Source organism: Coenobita brevimanus, chromosome 46, assembly GCF_032717465.1.
Source record: "Coenobita brevimanus isolate Jiangsu-jjx chromosome 46, ASM3271746v2, whole genome shotgun sequence".
Classification (NCBI taxonomy): Eukaryota; Metazoa; Arthropoda; class Malacostraca; order Decapoda; family Coenobitidae; genus Coenobita; species Coenobita brevimanus.
The window spans coordinates 54754848-54771943 of record NC_136999.1 but is presented as its reverse complement, the minus strand read 5'-3'; the positions used below and the strand labels follow the sequence as shown (position 1 = coordinate 54771943).

Sequence of the window (17096 nt, the reverse complement as noted above, 5' to 3'; positions counted from 1 at the left end):
TCTAAGTCTTTTTTTACTTTCACCATTTCAGCATATGTGGTTTCTACATCATTTTCGTAGCTTTGCACAGCTTCATTCACCTGTGTTATCTTTTCCTCAATATCACTGCTCTGGTTCATAAGACTACTTGCTTGCCTAATTGTGTCTGTGTCATTTTTTAACTCTTCCATAACACTCTCGTGATTGATTACTGTACTTGCCATTTCACTCACTTTCTTCCTAAGCGTACTCAATTCCATTGTTAGTTCACTGATGGTTGTGTCTTTCTGATTGGCCTCCCTTCCTAGTTTTTCTATCTCTTCCTTTTGCAAGTGCATTTGCTTCTTTATTTCATCAATTTCATTTTTGAAAGCCATTTCTAGTTTGTGTACACGTTCAACCAGTCTATTGTGAGTCTCCACTTCAACCAGTTCTTGGTAGAAATGGTCATTTTGCTTTTTACTTTTATCCCTTTTCTTTTCCAAATTTGTTTTACTAAAGTATGTATCCATTTTGCAATACTAAAAGAACAGAGTATGTACTTACAGAGCATGTACACTTTCCCCGCATTGCTGTAGTCTAAACAAACCCAGCTGACTCAGCACATTTTTTTCCTCATGGTTCTCTTTTCTGTTTGAACAAGTCTTGTTTAAACTTATTATTTTTTTCCTTTTAATAATGAAAAATCATTTAGTTTATCCTGGTACAAAGCTTGACTCACACTATCTATCTACCTATCTATAGCCCGACGCCCTAATCCCGCAAAGGGTGACCGCAGATAAAATGCCTCCAAGTCACTCTGTCACCAACCATTTGACTACCCTCCCCCTAACTCATCCCCCCCTCCCTCATATACCTCTCAACTCCATCCCTCCACCTCATCCTCGGTCTACCCCTCCCTCTCCCTCCCTCCACCTCACCTACATACACCCTCTTAGTCAGTCTTTCATTCTCCATATGTCCAAACCACCTCAGTGTACTTCTCCTAATCTTTTCAACCACATCCACATCTACCCCACAACGTTCCTTCACTTCTTCATTCATCAACCTGTCCCTCCACGTCACTCTGCATGCTCCTCTCAAGTAACTCATTTCCACTGCTCTCACTCTTGACTTGTTCCCCTCTTGCAAGGTCCACGCCTCGCTTCCATACATCAGGGTAGGGATCACAATACCATCATGCAGTGACTTCTTAACTTCCATACTCACCTCCCTATTTCTCATCACTGCTTTCAGTGTACCAACAACCTTTCTTCCCTGCTGTACCCTTCACGTACTTCATCCCCCAAAGTTTCATCCTTACTCATCACACTACCCAAGTACTTGAATGCACTCACAGTCTCCATATCCTCACCATCCAACCTCACTGCACACTCTGTGACTTCATTCCTCTCAAACACCATAACTTTACTTAGTTTACATTAACTTTCAGCTTCCTCCTCCTACACACTGTCCCAAATTCATTCACCAAACCTTGCAACTCCCATTCATCTTCACTCAACAATACTGTATCATCAGCAAACAGCAACACCGGAAGCTTCCAAATCTCACCCTCATTCATTAGGGCCACCCCCACATCCACTGCCCTACCTTGCACCTCCTTTACAACCTCATCCATATATATATTAAACAGCCATGGAGACATCACACATCCCTGTTTCAGTCCCACATTGAGATCAAAGAACTCACTCAGCTCACCATCCACTCGCACCGTAGCTCTAGCTCCTGCGTACATACTCTTCACAGCACTCAACAATTTCCCCTCCACTCCGTATATTCTTAATACCTTCCACATACCTTGCCTATCTATTCTGTCATAAGCTTTCTCCAAGTCCATGAAGGCAGCATACACTTTCCTTCCCTTCTCTAGATACTTCTCCACTAAACATCTTAGAACAAATATCTGATCTACACACCCTTTTCTCTTCCTAAATTCCCCTTGTTCTTCTCCAACTATCTCCTCTGTCATATGCCTAACCCTATCAATGAGTATTCTACCATATATTTTACCAGTCACACTAAGAAGGCAAATACCCCTATGGTTACCACATACTTCTCTCTCCCCTTTTCCTTTGTACAGAGGAACAATTATACCTGATTTCCAGTCCTCTGGAACCCTTCCCTCTTCCCAAGCCAATCTACACAACTTCCATATCCACTCCACAACAATCTCACCCCCATACCTAAGCATTTCACCACACACTCCATCAATTCCTGGGGCCTTTCCCAGCTTAATCTTCTTCATCACTTCCACTACTTCCGACCTACTGACCTCTTCCTCCCTCCTCTCATCTCTTCTTCTCCCAGCCATTCCCCAACCACTTATACTCATACTGCTCTCACTCTCTACATTCAACAAATCCTCAAAGTGCTCCTTCCATCTCCTCAATTTCTCTCTCTTCTCCACCAACAATCTATTATTCCTATCTTTCACTCCCCTACTATTTCCCCTTTCACACTGCCTTACTTTCTTTACCTCCTTCCAAAACAATTTCTTACTCTCCCTCCATTTCACACTCAGATTCCTCCCAAACTCTTCATCCACTTTCTTCTTACTCTCCTTCACCAGTCTCTTAACCTCCCTTCTCCTGCTCACATATACCTCTCTCTTCTCTCTCTCATCTTCTCATACAAAGTTATTAATTTAGGTAATGCCACTGGCCGTGTTGGTTTGGTACGGAGCGCCGATGTCAGACGTCTGCATCTGATGACTCCCTGTGTGTGTGTGTGTGTGTGTGTGTGTGTGTGTGTGTGTACCTCACAAGTTTATACCTGTCTGCCACAGCTCCATGACAGAAGGCTGCTATGTAGGTATTTATTTTGTGCTTCTATCTAACCACAGTGATATACTATTATGTTATAAATATTCTGTATGATTTAGTTCAAGCATTTTACCATTTACAACAGTTAATAAAATGCAGGATATAACCGTATCTTTGAAAGCTAATTACTGCCTTAGCTTATGCCTAAAATGGTGGAGAAGTAAGTGCTAGCATCTAGAGTCAATGGGTAAAACAAACCGATATATTTTTCATCATTACACGGCCAATTCCGATACGATTCTGATTATCAGATAAGTTTTCCTCTCCGATACCAATATTAAACGGCTTTTGCTTGCCAATTTATAGCACTACTCATTTCATCGTAACTCAGCCCAGATTTTCATATTAATGCAGGTTATTTCCCATACCTCAGTGATTCAAAATGAAAATACCACAGTTCAGCATTCTTTCCATAGCATATCTATGTGACTAGCTACATATTCGAGTTAATATACTGTTAAACTCAGCAATCAAGATGGAGTGATGGTAATTTTTGATCAAGTTAAAGTCAAAGATGTATTGAAGCAACCATTACAAAGTCTACCCTAAGGCACCAGACTCACCTTGACAGCCATAATGGTGTTACTTTTGCGGTGAATCATCTTGTTGACGGTGCCAAAGCCTCCCCTCCCAATCTCACCAAGGTCATGTAAGTCATCTGCTGTGAATTCCACTTGCTGTTGAGTAGAAAGTAAGCTGGTTATGGTCAACAGCATTATAGTACAGTAGTCTACTCCACACACTGACAGGTGTTCCACATAATACCTTTGAAGTTACAGAACCCAAAATCTGATTCCCATCATGCAGTAAAGGAAGATCATTCCCAGTCTGTCACCTCTCCAGTAATTTTTAGTAATTCTCTCTCTCTCTCTATCTATCTATCCATAGCCCAACGTCCTAATCCCGCAAAGGGTGGCCACAGACAAAACACCTCCAAGTCGCTCTGTCACCCACCAATTGACTATCCTCCCCCCAACTCACTCCCCCCTCCCTCATATACCTCTCAACTCCATCCCTCCACCTCATCCTTGGTCTACCTCTCCCTCCACTTCACCTACATACACCCTCTTAGTCAGTCTTTCATTCTCCATTCTCTCCACATGTCCAAACCAACTCAGTGTATTTCTCTTTACCTTCTCAACCACATCCACATCCACCCCACAACGTTCTTTCACTTCTTCATTCGTCAACCTGTCCCTCCATGTCACCCCACATGCTCCTCTCAAGTAACTCATTTCCACTGCTCTCACTCTTGCCTTCTTCCCCTCTTGCAAGGTCCATGCCTCGCTTCCATAGGATCACAATACTATTATGCAGTGACTTCTTAACTTGCGTACTCACCTCCCTATTTCTCATCACTGCTTTCAGTGAACCAACAACCTTCCTTCCCTGCTGTACCCTTTCACGCACTTCATCCCCCAACGTTCCATCCTTACTCATCACATTACCCAAGTACTTGAATGCACTCACATTCTCCATATCCTCATCATCCAACCTCACTGTACATTGTGACTTCATTCCTCTCAAACACCATAACTTTACTCTTGTTTACATTAACTTTCAGATTCCTCTTCCTACACACTGTCCCAAATTCATTCACCAACCCTTGCAACTCCCATTCACCTTCACTCAGCAAATACTGTATCATCACTATATACAGTAACTCCTTAAAACAGTCACTTTTGGAGTACACTGTGCAGTTCTGGTCACCAACAATTTGGAAAGACAGATTGACTTGAAAGAGTTCAAGTTATAATTACAAAACTTATTCCAACCATCAGGAGACTAAATTACCAGGATCATCTGAGGGTTCTGGGACTGATTTCATTAGAAAATCATAGACTATGAGGTCAGCTCACTGAACTGTTTAAAATCCTGAATGGGTCTGACAATCCTGACTGCAGAAAGTTCTTTAGTCTCAATATGAACTCAACAAGCAACCACTGTTTGAAGCTGGAACTGATTAGATTTAATGTCAACATATGTGAAAACCTTTTCAAGTACAAGATCTGCTCCACCTGGAACAGACTCCCCAAGGATGTTGTTAAAAGCACTACTGTACAGCTGTTACAAAGAAACCTCAACAGGCTCTTACTCATAATAGAATTATTGTGAACTGGATATACATTTCAAAACAATCACAAAACATCTCCAGCATGAACTGCAAGGTTTTTGAGATACTAACTTTTCCTTGTAACTCCTTGTAACTCAAATTCTTGACTCATTCTACATAAACATATGACCTTTTCCCAACACACAAACATGTCAGAAATACCTTTTGCAAAGTTGATCCCTGCTTCACTGGCACTACCTTTACACTATTAGAAACAGCTGAGAACAGTCTTCAAATAGTTTATACAGACAAAAATAAATTACACAAGCCTGAACTAGGCTCCCATCATATACGCCACAAACAGAGAAAAGTTACAATAAAACACAGAACTACATTATTAAGATATACCACATAACCAAAATTTCACTGACACTTTTCTGCTGGTTGTGATCCTGTGAGGTTTTACACCCAATACTTAGACAGAGAACAAAGTGATGTCAACAATAAAAGTATAAAAATGAAAGATACACTCTGACATGGGGAGAATGAGAAATGCTGATGGCAGGAAAAAATGCTAACAGTACAGATACAACATAAGTACATATCACCACCACAAGACAAACGTACACTCAGTTCACTTTTAACGTGTTTTCACTATACAAATCACGTATAATATGGCAAGCTGTTGGTCAGGTTCAAAGACATTAGCTATAAAATACAAGTAAAATGCATATAGTACGAAAAGCTGGCCCCATGGCCCAAATATGGCACTTTCATCCACTGTGCAAGCCTCAGCTGCATACCACAATGCACTGGTCTCTCTCTCTCCAAGACTCACTTGGCATCCCTCCTCCTCTACTACAATCATTCCCTCAAACTAAATGTGACTGTTATAACCACTGTAGCACATCTTTTGTTGCCTTAACACTGCTGGTGGTAGCTCTCCCTCTCTCCTTCCTTCTCTCTCTTTTCTTTCACCTCTCTTCCTCTCTCCTCCCCTTTATTCTTTCTGTTACGTCTCTCCCTCTTTCAAAACTCTCTTTTCTTTCACCTCTCTTCCTCTCTCCTCCCCTTTATTCTTTCTGTTACTTCTCTCCCTCTCTCAAAACTCTCTTAATCTTCTTTGTTTTCTTTCTTCTTCTATACCACTGGCCATGGACAGAAGTCTCAACATGGCCTCTTCTTCTTCTTCTTCTTTTTTTTTTTTTTAACATGACAATAAAGGTATGCCTTGTTCAGACAAGACTCTTGTTTAACCTCCCCAAACTTTTCCCGCTAACAGTATCCAACCTTGTTTTAATGTTGCCTCTAAGACAAATAAGATAGCATAACTAAATTCTATAGGTGTGTAAAACAGCAATGTTCCCTGAAGTAAATATGAGTGCTTGGTGAGCATTTACAGTCACATTAACTTAGTGTACAGTACTGTATTATCTTTATTATTCACATCTGAATCTGACTGAATCATCATCTGTGGGAAATTCAGAAAGTAAATTAGGCATGGAGAAGCCAATGGTGACAACACCACTAGACAAACACAGGCACATGAACTTTTAACGCACAACTTGCTAGATATATAATTATCTGCAAATCAGTGACTGGTGGACACAAACTATACCATGGTGTGTGCTTGGATCAACTGTATACTGTCATGTATGACTGACACAGGCAAGACTTTAAATGTGTAAATGTGGCTGATTCTGAATTCCTTTCCTGCAGGTGTTTAGTAAGGGTACTTTCAGGCTGCTGGCCCAAATCCAATCCCAAGTTAATCCGTTCACTACAATAACATACTTTCTGCTTTATTATTACTATCTTCAGATGATTTTCTTCATGTTAGCAGAGCACCCTACCTAGGAAGGAGTTCAAAATAACTAAATATCCAATGGTTCCAGTTCTAAAAGTCTCCCCAGAGATGAATATAAACATTTGATCGTTTCGTTTTCGTTTCGTTTTTAAAGGCTCCAACATGCTTGCATGTGTCGGCCTTGGTCACCTAATGGCGGCTCTCAATGCTGCACGATCCATTGCAGCCTCCCTGTTCAGTCCCTTAACCCTAAGGTCACACTTAATGACCTCGTCCCATGTCTTACTCGGTCTACCCCTCATAACCCCACCCCCAATATTAACACTTCTCACCTTCCTCACCCAATTATCATCCCGCATCCTCTCCACATGTCCAAACCACCTCAATCTACCTCTCCTCATCACAACACCAATACACTCCAGCCCCATCCTACCTCTCAACTCTTCCATTGTAAACCCAGCCCCTCCAGGCCTTGGACGCAGGGACGCACTGCACATCCACCTAATCATTGTCATTTCTGTACGTCTGAGTCGGCGAATGTCTTCCTCCTTCACTGCCCAGGTCTCACTGCCATACAGCATTACACTCCTAACACATGCTGCATACAAAGACCCCTTAGCACGTAGGGAGAGCCCTCTCAATGTCAGGAGAGGCAAGAGCTCCCTGAACTTCTTCCAACCACTTCTCACCCTAGCCACAGAGCTAGCTCCAGCCCCACCTCCAGCACACAACATGTCTCTCAAATAACAAAACTCTTCCACACACTCAAGAGATTCACCAGCAAGTTCAATCCTTTCACGTCTGACGATCTCCACCTGCTCACCCCAGCACGCCGTACACATAAAATCAGCATTATCTCGCAGTCTACCTCTGATACCACTACATCTCTTATGCACCCATTTATCACACACACTGCACAAGATGGAATTACTTCCCACGCCCTTGTGGCAAACTGCACATGGCCACTCTCCCTCGTCTTTGACAGTACCGCCACCAACCCTTGATATCATCACTTTTGTTTTATCTGCATTTACCCTTAAACCCTTTTGCCCCATACCATCTCTCCACTTCCTAAACCTTTCCTCCGCCTCCCTTTCATTCTCTGCAATCAACACCAAATCATCAGCATACAACAACTCCCACGGGAGTCCGTTTCTAAAGTCACGTGAAAGGGCTTCAAGTACCATGATAAACAACATGGGACTCAAGACTGACCCCTGATGCACACCAACATTCACGGAAAACTCATCACTCAAATCTCCATTCACTCTCACCTAGGTGTGAGCACCCACATACATGGCCATAACCACCCTAACCAGCCACTCCTCCAAGCCAAGCTTTCTCATTGCCCACTTCACCACCTCTCTAGGGACTCTGTCAAAGGCCTTTTCCAAATCAACAAAAACAAAATAAAGATCCCTTCTCCTACCAATATATTTTTCCTGAAGCTGTATAACAATGAATATGGCATCAGTGGTCCCACTACCTGGCATAAACCCAAACTGCATCTCATCAATAATCACTCTTTCTCTAATCATACCTTCTAAAACTCTCTCCATTACCTTCATTATCTGATCTAAAAGCTTTATACCTCTATAATTTCCTCTTTCCAGGGCATCACCCTTCCCTTTATACACATTTACAATTACACTCTTCAGCCAATCATCTGGGACAACACACTCATAAATAATCCTGTTTATCAGGTCAGTGACTAAACTCACCCCTATATCGCCTGAGGCCTTCAGCATTTTGGCAGTCAACCCAGACACACCTGCTGCCTTCCCCACCCTCATCCTGCCTATTGCCTCACTCACAGTAGCAGTATCAATCAAAGGCCAAGGGCCAGACACTGGATCTGTTGGCTCCAAACCTTCCCTGTCCCAGTCAAACTCCTCATTCAACAACCGGTTATAATGCTCTCTCCATGCATCTTTAATATCCTCACTGTTCACCACTACTCTTCCTTCATCATTCTTCACACACTGCTCACCTATGATATCCCGATTATCCCTCTTCACCTGACCTGCCACCCTAAATATATTTTTCCTTTCCCCATGATTTAGGTTATCAAGTAATTGTCTCTGTGACTCAGACTTTGCCCTGTATACCTCTCTCCTAGCCCTACGCTTGGCAGCCAAATATTCCCCTTTGCTACCACCCTTCTTCCATTCCCGGAAAAGCCTTCTTTTCTCCTTAATGGCAGCTTCTACACCCTCATCCCACCACCAAGTTACTTTATGTCTTGGTGGTCCTCTTGTCCAGCCGCATGTTACATCAGTAACTCTCAAGAAATTGTTCTTGAGGGCTCTGTACTGTTCATTAACACCTCTGTCTACAGCTCCCTGTTCAGCCACCACTCTCCTCAACTCGCTATAGAAGGCATCCCTTACTACTTGGTTTTTCAGCTTCCATATTTTCCTCCTAGGTACAAAAGTCCTCTTTTTCATCACTTGTTCTTTAAGCACCATATCACAAATCAATAGTTTGTGCTGCTGCACACACTCCTCACTTCCTATAACTTTAACATCCCTCACTAACCTCCTATCGGCCCTCCTAACCAGAAAATAATCTATCTGACTGCTATTTCCCCCAGACTCATATGTAATTAACCTACTGTCTCTTTTCCTAAAATATGTGTTGAACACAATCATGTCCGTTGCCTCCCCAAACTCGAGTATCCTTTCCCCTCCTGCATTCCTTAGACCATATGCACATCCCCCATGTACTCCTTCATAACCTTGTGCTGGCAACAAAAATAAAACACAGTAAGTACTGTAATGCACCGAGACAGAAACTGTAAGATGGGTGTCCAATATCCCTCTCTGTCCTGTTGGACATTATATATCTATCAAGGCTTGGGGATGCTGGTATATAGTAGTTAGTTCACTTTCACCAGGCAGAACTGGGTCACTCAATTTAAATATTAAAACAAGGTTACATGTTATCTGATGAGTTTTAAATCTGAAGTATGAATGAGTCTCCTTGGTTACTGGTTAAATCAGCCCTCTAATCTGTTTACAACTGACCATCTGTTGATGAAAGGTATTAAGTCTGTCTGGTTACAACAAATGCACTACAGTACAGTATTGTAGAATAATTTATCACGACCATTTCACGGATGCTGAATTATATCAATGTGAACTTACCTCTTCAATCTGTATATCTGAAGACACACTTCGTGCTCATTCTAAACTATTTTCTTCACCTTAGAACTGGAGGGGTTACAAACAGCCTTTACTGACTTCTTCTCCATTAGGAAGCTCTCATTACTTGAAGCAAAATCATCTGGTACTTGGAAGAATAAACTAAAGATATTGCCCAACAGAAGAGGCTTAAGTGAGGCTGAAAGGCATTTGTCTAACTTACCACTTCTGGAGAGACCTTGAGCTTCCCGGATGACTGAATACTTTGGTACATTCCTCTCGTGATTCGGTCCCTGAAATAAAAGTTTTACAAATATACAGTAAATGTAAATAACACGGCAAAATATAAGTGATATCTATGAAACACTGACCACATACCAGATTGAAAATATACCCACTGACCAGATCAGACAACACTTCCCAATCCTACGATAATTCATGAGCACAGCATCAGCATTCGTATAATTCCCACACATGCTCTATACGCTGCTACCTGTGAGTAAACCACAAACATTAAAATCAAATAGCTTTCTTAACTTCATAACTAACCTGAGATGCTTCACCCCATGGTTCAGTCTTGTCAGTCAAGGGGGCTCCCTAGCACCTCCCTTTTACCTTTTTAAATTTTACATATGGCGAATTAAAATCCTGTACCGTATTTGATATGTCCAATCTATGCTGATATTAGAAAGACATAGATAACGTACATGAAAAAAATGGTTGTAGCATTTAAAATAAACTTTAAAGAAAGAAGTGTTAAAAGGCCTCCAATGATGACAGGATAACAGACCCTATTTCAGAAAAGTGTGATGAATGATGATGTGTGGTAGGTTTTCCTTGGAGAGTTACAAACATCATGACCTATACTGAATGCATGGCTAATCTCTTACCTTTATATAACATACTGCTGTTTGTATTTCAAATAAACAATACTGAGTAGTGTAACTGAGCTATTATTATTATTATTATTATTATTAAAAAAAAAAAAAAAAAAAAAAAAAAAAAGGCCAATACTTGCCAGCAATAGATATTAAGGAAATTTATCCATCAAAGAATTGAGGTCAGAGATGTCATTATTAATTTTCAACATCATGGAAAGATGAAAATGTTAATGATCAACAATTAATAGCTTTACACACTAAATCAATATATACATCATGAAGCCTCATTCAAGAATTATGTTTTTCATCTTTCAGAAGCCTGCAAAAATAATCTAGAAAATGGCTTAAACACAGCCCAATGTCCAAGAAAATTACCAAACAATTCCTAAAGAGAAAAACATGCAGGTGCAAAATCAACATTACAGACATTCAATTCCCAAAGAAAAATGGAGCACAAACACAAATGAGAGCTTAAAGTGTAGAAGGGTAATGATGCAAATGTGGTTAATTGACAGAATACCCCAAAACATGCTTTAATATCTGTAACTCTCTCAGGCTCCTACAATTCACCCTAAGCTTAATAAAACTCCCTCACATCAGGTGGAATGGAACTGTCCAGCTGTCCAACCAAGAGAGAAAATGATGATAATATTAACAACTATGACTCGCTCTTAACTAAACAGCCTCGTATTGGCCTGAATTAAATACCAGAGTTGTTCAACCATGAGAGGGCTAAATGGCCAAAGGGCAACTTGGTGCACTGATAACCCTAACAGCTATGGCAATTTTGTTAAACGGTTGTGCATATACAGTAATTAGGAATTATTCTGTCCGTAAGCAGATGATTGTGTGGAAAGAGAGAGAGAGAGAGAGAATGTAAGAATGAAAAGTACCATAATGCTATAAATAATAAACGACTGCACTGATAAGCTGAACAAATGAAATTTCAAGAATAACAAAGCATGAGAGACTGTGAAGTAGTGTAAGACGGGGAAAAAAAAAAAAAAAACTTACATAGGTTGAACAAGCGAGATAATAAGAATGGTGGCGAGGCATGCACAATGGCAATGTAATAATACTGATAATACTGTAATAATAATAATAAGAAGAAGAAGAAGAATAACAGCAAAAATATTACTGGATGAAATAAACCAAGACGCGGGATAATACGAGTTACCAGGCATGGACGACTGCCATGTAGCATGACAAGAAGGAAGCAAATATTACTGCATAGATAAGCTCAACAAGTGAGACAATAAGAGTACTGAGGCATGTAAAACTGCTGTGTAATAAGAATAACAAGAATATACTGCTGAAAAAAGAAGCTGAGCAAATAACACTACAGGAGCAATGAGGGTATGTGTAGGCACCATCACTCACCTGGGTTGGACAGGTGCTGAGGCGATGGTCTTAGTAGCACTTGGGAAGAGAAAAGCAGAAGGATGCAAGTTAAACCACACAATTACCAGGGTATTACAGTATCATCCAGAGAAAATACAACTTGGGTGTACTTTTCACCTTAACTTGGCTGAGATTTTCATCTTTCTGTGGCTGACTTCTCACAGCTCAAAGGTAGAACAAACATGCAACAATCTCCAATTCTTTCATAGCACTTCTTCTTGACTAGCATCATATTCTACTTTTAATCACTAGTTACAAATTAGCATTCAAGATGGAGCGATGTCAATATTAAGCCAAGTTAAAATGAACAGGGTATACACAGGTACAATTACATATCCACACACAGGTTGTGCATATAGGTTTAAGCTTCAGTGATGGTTACCAAAACCATTAGTTTATACAATAGCTACCCCCTCCCCCCTGAAGAAAACATGCTCAACCACAAGTTAGTGAGGTTATGAAGAAAAAAAATTACATGCCAATGCTTGGTGCACACACAGGTTTAGGAGAAAACAGTGCTATTAGTATTATACACCAAAATGTCTCCAATATTATTATCAATCAATATAATGTGAATAATTTTACAGTTATATACTAGATTCCAGTGAAACTGTTAATCTGCAGTGTTTGTCCAATACATATTCTCTTATCATACTTCATATCATATGGAACTAAGAGAAATTAATATAGGAAAACTATCTTTAATATCCTTCAGTTTAAAACTATGCAGGCTAATTACACATATATAACAGAATTAGCTAGACTCTAGCCTAACTTCAGGTCCCTACACCATGAGGGGGATAACATTAGACTGTCTATTAGTTGTGGCTTCTGATATACACAAAAACTATTAACACTTCCAGTCAATGCCAGCCATACCCTGTGTATTACTGGTACTGGAGAGGAATGCCTTCAAGTAGTGGCACCAGTATAACCCAGCAGTGCCAATGCTTGGTTATACAAACATCGCTCAACTAGTTTCCTATCACGTAAAAGGAGGATGATGGAAAGCAGAAAAGCAACTTAGCCAGTAGACCACTGGTTTCACATTTCGGAGGAGCCCGGGGTCACAACAACGTCGTCCTGTGTAAAGCTATAATCCCACAACAAATTATATCAACAAGATGACGGGATTCAAATACCACACTCTAGCACACACACTTCAGACAATGAACCGGCCTAGCCTACACCGTGTTATCACCGCGTACAAATTTCAAAACAGCTAATAATCCAGAGCTGCAACACTGCAAACATTACAAATTTCAACCTCAACACAGACAAAAAAATCCATTCACCGATTTTTTCATGAGACTAAAATTGTTAATAAAAGGCATATGAAGAGATCGTTTCACTAACACCCGTGAAATGACAATAGATGATGATTGGTACCAACATTCCTGCATTTCCACTACCTCTTTTAAAACTATGGCAACACTATCAGACACACAAAAATAAATTAGCAGAGTGAGACTACAGTATGCCCATTTTAAGTTTGATGTGTGACAGGATTATAAGAGAATTTTATTTCAGGAAAACTGCACTAAAATTACACTCAAGCTTGTCAAGTGAACTAAGGGAATTGCCTCACTGGGACGCTTGACAAGAAACACTCTAGTGCCCAAGCTCTCAACTGGAGGGCTTCACAGTTCAATGCCCTAGTGGGGGTGGATGTGATGGACTTGACATGCTCACAGGATCAATCCCTGGTGACTGAAGTTTACCTGGAACAAGTAATGGGTTCAACAAAAGTAGTCTGGTCATCTGTCTTTAAACATAATGAACTATGGTAACCCAGTCTCTGAGTCAACACCTCATAGTGGGTATTATGAGACTTGCTGTTTTTGCCAATGCATCTTTATCCAACACAGTGAGGTGAGGTGAGGTAAGGTATGATTAGCCTCTCCCAAGAAACAGGTCCAGTCTGTCCCAACACAAACACTCAGTGCTCATATTCAGTATCATTAAGAATATTCTAAATCAATACACATACCAAGGAATAAAGCACAGCAAACACATACGATGTAGCTAAAGCAGGTTATTTCAAATTACCAAGACTAAAATTAATTTTTAAAAACCATATCTTCTTTATGGGGAAAGGGTGAAGGGGAAGGAAGGAAAGAATAATGAGAACTAGCATCAAGCCATAATATGGCACTATGGCAGAAAGGAGCAGGAGAAATAATTATATCAGATATATGATGTGAAGAGCAGTAAGAATAGTGATAATACTATAAACTGAAACAGTGGGAAGGTCACCTAGGAAATCAGTAAGATGTGGGAGCAAACACAGTGAGGAAAGGAAAGCAAAAACTGAGAGACAATGTTGGAGTGTTGACAAGCACTCAAGAAAAATGTGGTAAGTCATAGGACAGAAACACTGCGAACAGACGGACTGAGGGTCATGGCTCAATAGATGACAATGAGTGAGGTGCGTATAGACCAACCAGGGCCAAGCAAGGATAGTCACACATCAATGACAGGGGGTGGGTTAATAGTGTGCCGGGGAAGAACTGAGGGTTTAACACTATAAAGTTTGTTGTAAACCTGCAGGTTCCATGAGAATTGCCAACGTTCATGAAAGAGACAGGTCAGAAACGGGAAACAATCAAGGGCAGGAATGAGGCGGAGAAAGGACCAAAAGGAGAGAGTAACAGAATATGCTAACAAGTCAGCTTGTTCGTTACCTGTAATCCCAATGGCTAGGAACCCAGCAGATGCGAAATGACTTTTTCTAAACAGAAGGGTGGAACAGCCAGTCCTGAATTTGGGTGATCAGAAAATGAGAAGCAAGTGTGGTGTATATGGAAGTGTGCACACTGAGAGAATCGGGGAAGATAACAATGGTGGAGGAAGTGAAATTAGGATGACACTTCGGTGCAAAAATAATAGCATACAGTTCTGCAATGAGGATACCTGCAATGGAAGGAAGTGTGGAAGAAGAGTCAGGGAACACAGGAGCAAACCTGACACCATGAAAATTTTGAGCCGTCAGTAAAGACATGCGTGAAAAGAGCGACAGGACATGATAGAAGAAGCAAGGAGTATCTGGGGGAAGATGAGACTTAGAACAAGGGAGAAAAGAAGGGCAGACCACAGCAGACGGCAGAGGCCAGGGCGGGAAGGAAAGTGGACATAGTGGAAGAGGAGGAAAGATGAATTCAATAACTGAAGAAGGAGACCCAAAAATGGAATGGAAGAAGGAGATGGGAGACTGAGTGAAAAGAGCATTGAAGAAGACTGGGAGGACAGAGTAACTTACTTGTAGGAAACTGAAGTTATGCACAGGACCTGATACAGCAGTGAGAAGAGAACGACGATAAGAGAGGAGGGAAAAGGCTGAGTCAGCACAAACACTTGCAGCAAGAGTTGAGCAAAAAGCACCAATAGCTAAACAAAGACCAGCATAATGAATGGAATCTACCTCTGAAAGAGTGCAAATGGAGGCAGAAGAACAGACCTGGCAACAATAATCGAGATGGAAAAAATAAGGAAAGCGATCATATTGAATGGGAAGGAGGTGGGGGTAGAGGGAGCAGAACTAACAAGAGAGAGAGAAAAGAGGAAGAGGAATCAGGAAGAGAGGCAAGAACTACAAAAGAATTGGAGAAAGGTACAGAAGCAGAAACACCAAATGAGCCGGGAACCTGTGAAGTAGGAGTGGGTCGGGCCACGCATGCATATGAGATGCCAGGGGAGTGCCCCAAGCGATAGGCTTGTCGATGGGCTTCTCTGAGGGTAAATCCTGTTTTCCAATGTATATGGAACACTTCGGCCTAAAAAACTTAAGTAGGGCATTTTCTGTAAAGGGCTGTATGATGTCCCCCACAGTTCAGACAGGACTGGAAAGTCGATCTGTGTCCAGCCTGTGAACAGCTGAGGCAAACAGCCTATGATCGACAGTATTTGGCTGGATGACCCAAATGCCTGCAGGAAGTGCACTGACAAGGGGGAGGAACATATTCTTCAACATGGAAAACTATGCCCCCAGTCATAATGGAGAAGGGAAGATCACAAGATTTAAACACAATCTTGGCAACGTTGGCTGGTTGTTGGCAGCGTCTTCTAGGAGGGAAAATACAGCAGTGAACCAAAAGAACCTGGTGGCTTTGTTCTGAGAGAATGAGTTGAATATCTTCAAAGTATTCAGCACAGTTTCTATTACAAAAAGACAAGTTAGAGGGAAGATGGACTGAGCCTGTGGCTGAATTTTATTGTGCATCTGAAACGACTGAGATCAGATTGCCTGAAGGGTCAACCAAAGATGTACCTTTCCTGCCTGAGCTGCATTTTGCACCTTCAGGAGACAAGAGCCATTGGGTCGTGCAGAGAATGTAATATTCAAGCCAACTTGTCTTAACAGTGAGATGCGAAGCGAGAGGTCATCTGTTTGAGATGTAACGTCAAAATACTGAGACCAGGTCTGGGGTCCTAAAAGAGGTGGCCAAGACAGCATTAGTGAGTTTGGAAGCAGTGTGAGGACTGGACAAGGAAGTCGAAGAAACAGGATGGGTAGATGGATGAGGGGGTGGAGGCATTTAATGTTCAAAAGTTACCATAGAAGTCAAACAGGTGGAGAGAGTTGTAGACGGAAGGGTCTGTAAGGTGGGAGCTGGCATAATGAAACAGAATGAAACAGGCTGCAAAATTGCAGAAATAGCCAGAGACATATCAAGGAAGAGAAACAGGGTCATTGTTGAGGTAAAAAAAAAAAAAAAAAAAAAAAAAAAAAAAAAAAAAGGGCAGAACTGGGGGAGGGGGAACCAGAAAAAATTTCCATAATTTGCATGAGATGGAAAAGGCTCAATCTGACCATGGAAAAGAAAGATTCATCTGGATGGATCCAGGAGTCCAGAGGCCTAGGCAATGACCCAAGTTCTGACCATGCTCCACGCATGCACTCTTACCCTACCCATGAAGGGATAGGAACATAAGGGAGAGCAGTCTCCCAGCACAATGGTGGGCCACTGGCTACTGGCAGCGAGTCCTACCACAAAGCAACAGCATCCCCAG

General features: G+C 41.3%; 1 protein-coding gene across 3 annotated transcripts in view; it reads right to left on the bottom strand.

The window, feature by feature from the left end:
• Positions 1-17096, bottom strand: part of LOC145398761 (dual specificity mitogen-activated protein kinase kinase 4-like) — an 82394-nt gene that overhangs the window by 34095 nt on the left and 31203 nt on the right. For all 3 annotated transcript variants that reach the window (XM_080271568.1, XM_080271570.1, XM_080271569.1), the window contains 2 exons: positions 10028-10097; positions 3365-3478 (listed from right to left, as the gene is read on the bottom strand). In XM_080271568.1, coding sequence (XP_080127694.1) covers positions 3365-3478; positions 10028-10097 — 184 coding nt within the window. The remainder of the gene's footprint in view (positions 1-3364; positions 3479-10027; positions 10098-17096) is intronic.